The sequence below is a fragment of the Camellia sinensis genome, chromosome 2 (genome assembly GCF_055761805.1).
Source record: "Camellia sinensis isolate YWXY chromosome 2, ASM5576180v1, whole genome shotgun sequence".
NCBI classification, from domain to species: domain Eukaryota; kingdom Viridiplantae; phylum Streptophyta; class Magnoliopsida; order Ericales; family Theaceae; genus Camellia; species Camellia sinensis.
In genome coordinates, this window is record NC_138962.1 from 83872258 (window position 1) to 83878263 (window position 6006).

The 6006-nt window shown below is 33.4% G+C and overlaps 1 protein-coding gene across 1 annotated transcript; it reads right to left on the minus strand.

The window, feature by feature from the left end:
• Positions 1 to 4047: 4047 nt before the first annotated feature.
• LOC114310731 (uncharacterized) lies at positions 4048 to 4986 on the minus strand. The gene is made up of 3 exons (XM_028256815.2): positions 4612 to 4986; positions 4181 to 4406; positions 4048 to 4094 (listed from the first exon to the last, which is right to left on the minus strand). The coding sequence occupies exons 1-3, from the start codon at positions 4984 to 4986 to the stop codon at positions 4048 to 4050; spliced, it is 648 nt and encodes a 215-aa protein (XP_028112616.2).
• Between the last annotated feature and the right edge of the window lie 1020 nt (positions 4987 to 6006).

Below are 6006 nucleotides of genomic sequence, written 5' to 3' on the forward strand. Positions count from 1 at the left end.
CCGGTATCTTCTGTTTTGTATTTTTTTCTCCAAAGACTCCCAAAGTTCCTTTGTTGTCTTGATAGGACTGTAGACGTTGTATAATGTGTTGTCAAGTTCGTTCAAGATGTAGTTCCGGCAAAGGAAACCAGCATGTTTCCAGGCATCGACTGCAGTAACCACTTGCCGGTCGGTTTTATCCTCTTTCAAAACAGGAGCATCTTCATGGAGGAAACGAGCCAGGTTCAGAGTTGTAAGATAGAACAACATTTTTTGTTGCTATCGTTTAAAATCAGTTCCAGAGAACTTCTATGGCTTCTCACCGTGATTTACCGGTACTGCCACAACAAGAGAGGGGGTTGGCGCAATTGCAGCCACCACACTAGTACATGTTTGGGCATTAGTTTCAGTAGCCATGAATTCTAAATTATAAAACAAAATTATAATTAGAATTTATACTATACAGAAAATTAAACCAAATTCACATAATTAAATTCTGTAAAAATAAAAGAAACAAGAAATGTAACTTTTATTTTTCCATTAATTTGGAAATAAAATAAAATTTTATTTAACCAAATTAATTCCACAGAGAAAATTAAATTTCTGTAATAATTCAATAATTAAAACACTAAAATAGAATTTTAATTAATGAACACTCAAAAATAATTTCTGAAAAACAAAATTAATTTTTGAAAAAAAAATTTCCACAAATAAATATTCTGAATTGTTAATGACACCAGTATATTACTACTATTTTTCAAATAGTATATAATCACTATTTATTTTTCCAACCATAATATTATTTTGTAAATCCAGAAAAAATAATTTTTGTAAAAGAAGAAAGAGAAAGGAAACAAACAAAAAATTCTGTAAACAGAATAATTTGAATTTGTCTTAAGATTGTTGAAACAATCTTTTGTGTAAATAAATAAATTGAAACTAAATCGAACAAAATAAAATAAATAACTTACAAAATTTATTTGATCGAACTGAATGAAAAATAAAAGACCAAGTCGAGTGTGTGACACTCTGTCCTTAAGACAGATTCGCCCCGCTACGATACTTACGGTTAAGTGGCGTCTATCTCCTAGGATACAATGATCTTTACAATTTGTAGTAGCACTCCAAACAAATTTGTACAGGGAACTAGAACTTATGTTCTATACTCTCTTTATTTTTTCCCTAAAATTATATGAAGAATAATGCAACTAAAGAGCAAACTTAGACAGCAAAAATAAATTTTGCAGACTGTTTTTCAAATATGGAAAATGCTGGAACAACCCAGGTATAAATAGGACCAAACATGTGTAATTTTGAATCCAATAGGTGTTGCATTTAAACTGAACAGAAACTACACTGTTTGAACAGATACAAATTCAAAATTTGAATAGATCTGGACACAAATTAATTTGTAAACTGCTGGGCAGCTTCTGGCAGTTATAAACTTGTCAAAACAGTTTAAATCAGTTTGAAAATAAATCTGTTGAAGAAGTAAATGAACAGGTACAATTATTATTCAAACAGATCTGCAACTGCTAACTATCCAGATTTTTGAATCTGAATCTATCCGGATTTGAATAGATTAAAAAACTAGTTCGGGCTGAAAAATCTGTTGTGGAATTTGGTTCAGAAAAGAGGCACAAAATTATGGACAAAAATTTAAATTTCAAATTCAAATTTGGAATTAAATTCTTGCAATAATTTTTGAAAAACTTCAAAAGAATTTTGTCCAAAAAATTAATATTAGAACCGACCCGACCCACACCCGTGCCCGGCACGGCTCGGCGGAGCGTGCACGCGTGTGTGGTGGTTTAGGCTATGGTTCACTTTGTCCATAACTCCTCCCTTCTACAAACTTGGCCCAAAATAAGCCTTATCACACCATTTTTCCAACAATAATATTACTTGCAATTCCTTTAGTAGTCATGCCTCTTTTTGCTCCTCCATTGCTAAAGGCAGAAGAGTTGGATGCATTTCCATTTGTAGACATTGAACACTCGAAGTTAGCAACATTGAATTACTTAGCTGGAGAACCATCACCCTTCTCCCCCATAGCTTCTTCCACAACAATTGCTTCAACTGCATCTACGGGATCTTCAGCTAACTCACCAGTGGCTTTGTCTTTGCCAAAGAGAACAAGCCAATCTTCGTAATATGGAAATGACTTGTTTTGCATAGAACTCACACTTGGTTGTCTCTACACAAGTTCAAAAGAAAGAAAGAACATTCAAGCATGCAACACATAAACAAAAGTACAGGGAGTAAATATATACTTGGACATGTCCTGAAATACAAAACAAGAGAAAGATTAACTTGTTTAAACTGAAGCAGTGATGTGAAGAGCAATGTGCATGCTTTTGGTGTTATGCTACTCGAGATATTCAAAACCAATTATTCTGAAAGCTTCTGTCTTCAATGCAAAAATCTCAGATTTTGGCTTAGCAAAATTGGGCCCTCAGGTGGAAACTCGCATGTAACAACTAGAATTATGGGCACATATGGTTATGTTGCTCCAGAATACATTGCAATAGGTGAATATGTATATTTTTCATTAGTCTATATTAGATGTAATTGGAAATAACCTCAACAAATCAACATTAATGCTTGCTATTTCAAAGTTTAGAGAATTGAATTGTGGTAAAATGAATTACACTGAAAAAGAGTGATTCCCTTGTTGCTTTATAGTCTCATCTAAGGTTCCATATCTCAACTTGTACTTAAAAGAACTATTGCATCAATGCCATTGAATAGTACACACACATGCATTCCCTACCACTTTTTATTTTCTACTCTTATTATCAACATTTCTTTGATAATACTGAAAATGAAGAAGAGCTCTTTCAATTAAAGGTAAGCTAAATGAGATCAAATTGAAATGAAGATGAATGGGATATCTAGTAGTTATGATGAGATGAACACTAAAAAATAGAAGAAAAAAGCTTACCCGAACAAAGTTTTCCTAAACATCATCATTGTCAACAAGAACCATCTTCTCAGTGTCATTCCATCCAAACCCGCTAAGCTTAGTCATTTCATACAAAAGGCCATAGTGTTTCCTCTAAATTTTTATCATTGACTCAATGTGAGGACAAGCACGAAAGTCACTTCCAAGAAAGGTCATGACCATTCTCTTCTCAAGTTTTCCATAAAACCCCAAATCAAATTGCCCATTGTCAACCTTCCGTTTAGGATTATTACACAAATCTTTCATTGCATACGACTCCCAATTGAACCAGCATCTGCTTTCCCCTTACTTTTCTTTCGAGAACGATTGGTAGCAACACTATCCATGCCTATAATAATGAGTACAACACATATTATTGATTTAATAGCTCATTTTAATATACAAAATACAAGTATGGAAGACAAGGTAAAAATATGATTGCAAAGTGTCCATGAACTATATATAAAAAAAAAGAAGAAAAAAAAAGCTCTCTTGATATTAAACAACTGCTCAATCTACCTAAAATATAGATATTATTATGCAATCATGAAAGCAACAAATGGTTCTTCATGAAATAAAGATTAAAACAAATAAAATTTATTAGCTTGAAAAATAAATCCATCTCAACTACATAAGATTCTCATTACATATTTTGCAATTATGAAAATAGACAAGATTCTCATCATTACAAATAAAATATTTAAATAAACTATCTCAACTATGGAGGACAACCATCTCCTCTATTTGCTTGCCATTCATTAAACATTATGTTTGCCAATGTATCCCTCCACTCACTCCATTGATTTGATGGCTCTACTGTATTGATGAACTCTTCTCCTAAATCAGGTTGAGGTAAAGGAGTGTTATTTAACTCGAACTCAAATGGATCCACTGGCATTTCACGTCTGATGAGGTTGTGGAGAAGGCAACATGCAGTAATAATATGACCCTGGGCCTTGATTGGGTAGTACGAAGCAGTTCTCAATATTGCCCACCTAATCTTGAGTAACCCAAAACACCTCTCAAGAACGTTACAAGCAACGGAGTGCTTCAGGTTGAAAAACTCCTCAGGATTCATTGGGATACCCCCTTCTCTCCATGTAGAGAGGTGATAGCGTTGCCCTTTATACGGCATCATTAGTGTAACTCGCATCTACAAGATAGTAGAAACCTAAAAACAAGTATGGGTTTCATATGTCTAAGTACTTTAAAAATTGGGCAATTAAGATTACATCAATTAACTATATAGATTCTTACCAGTCGGCACCTTCAAACCATTTGATTTATCCACCACATCTCTAAGTACCCTAAAATCTGAAGTTGATCCTTCCCATCCAGGTAACACATAAATGAATTGCATGTCTTGTGAGCAAACACCCAAGACATTACTAACAATTTCACCTTTCCATGTTCTATATCTTGGCTTATCTATTGTAGGAACATGAACCCTAACGTAAGTTTCATCTAGAGCTCCAAGACAATTCTACCAAAGATCAAAATAAAATAAGGTTATTCATTTTAAACATGTTAGTGCTTGCCCAAAATCAAAATGAAATTAAACTATGTAATACCTAAAAACACCTCTATCTATCATTTGTGCAATTTGTAGTTATTGGCTCTGGTGTCTTAAGTAAGACACCTTGTAGGCATAAAATAGCCTTAAGAACATCATTAAAGAGCTGACTAACTGTTTGCCTAGACTGCATGAAATTGAACTTGGTGTTGCGATTCTTATAGTCGTGTGAAATCACATTTAAGAACATTGCAACTTTCTCCTCTAAGAGGACATATTTGGAATCAGATAATCCCACACTTCGGACAAGTGTACAAAGACACATGCGCCTATTCACTCGGAGTTGTTCATGACAATCAATATTGCTATCCTTCACCAATCTATTCAAATAGTCTAATTGTGCTTGGAAGGGATGTGGTGATCTTTTCATATCCAATCTAGATTGGTACCTCTCCAAGGCAACATGTAGTACAATAATGTACACACCACATACATAGTTAATAGATGACACAACTTCTTGGAGTGCTACAAATGCTTCAAATAGGTCCATCGTACTGTCCGAGCATTCATTATTGTCCATCTACAAATACTTCAACTAACACATCAGATGTAGTTAGTGTAAGAGATTATAATAGCATGTAGTTCTGATGGGTACTGAAACAGTTCCTTCACAAACATATATAATACGAGAACACAAATGCATAGTAATTGGAGAGAGAGAGAGAGAGAGAGAGAGAGAGGATCACAATCCATGTGTAGACAAATTTTCACTCTCTGAAATATTATTATTATTATTATTATTATTATTATAAATGAAATGATCCAGTAACCAAATCAAAGTCCACAACCTTCTACTAATTTTCCCATTATGACTGCTGTAGACTAAAAGAAACCCTGAAATGAATTGAACCCATCTCATAAAAAGAAATTAGAAACACTTGGTTCGCATTTTGAGTGTATCATAATAGTATTGTATACTTTCTACTTTGAAACAAAAAAACTAATGCCTTGGATTTAAAATAAATAATAAATAAGTATTCTATTGCACGTCCAACAAAGAGAAGGCACTGGTGTGAAATTGAAAGATCAAAATTTGGAGAAATTTGAGGTCCAAAAATTTGAGGTCCAGTTATGTTGCTAACAAAATCCGTAAATGCAATAAAGCACTGTCCTCACCAGTATCCTAATAAAACTCCGCATAAAAGAAGTAACCCAACAAACATTTCATCTAAGCCCACCCATTTTTGTGGAATTTGAACAACCAAAAAAAAAAAAAAAAAAAAAAAGAACGAGTTGAGCTGATTATCCATTTCGTTGCCAAGAAAACCTAGGATTTAAAAAAAAAAAAAAAGGAATTTAATGTTTTGGTTCTCAAATTCCTCTTTGATCAACTGAGCATAATTTGAAGTATTAGGCTTAGAGTAAGATTTTCAATCTCCAGAAGCATAAGAAGTATGGCGCATAATAAGATTAAACTTATTGTTTTCTTACTTCCTTTTCCTCTTTTCTCATATTTTCTCAGATACCAAACAAAGCAAATTAACAAGAAAAAAAGGTCATATCATAGGTG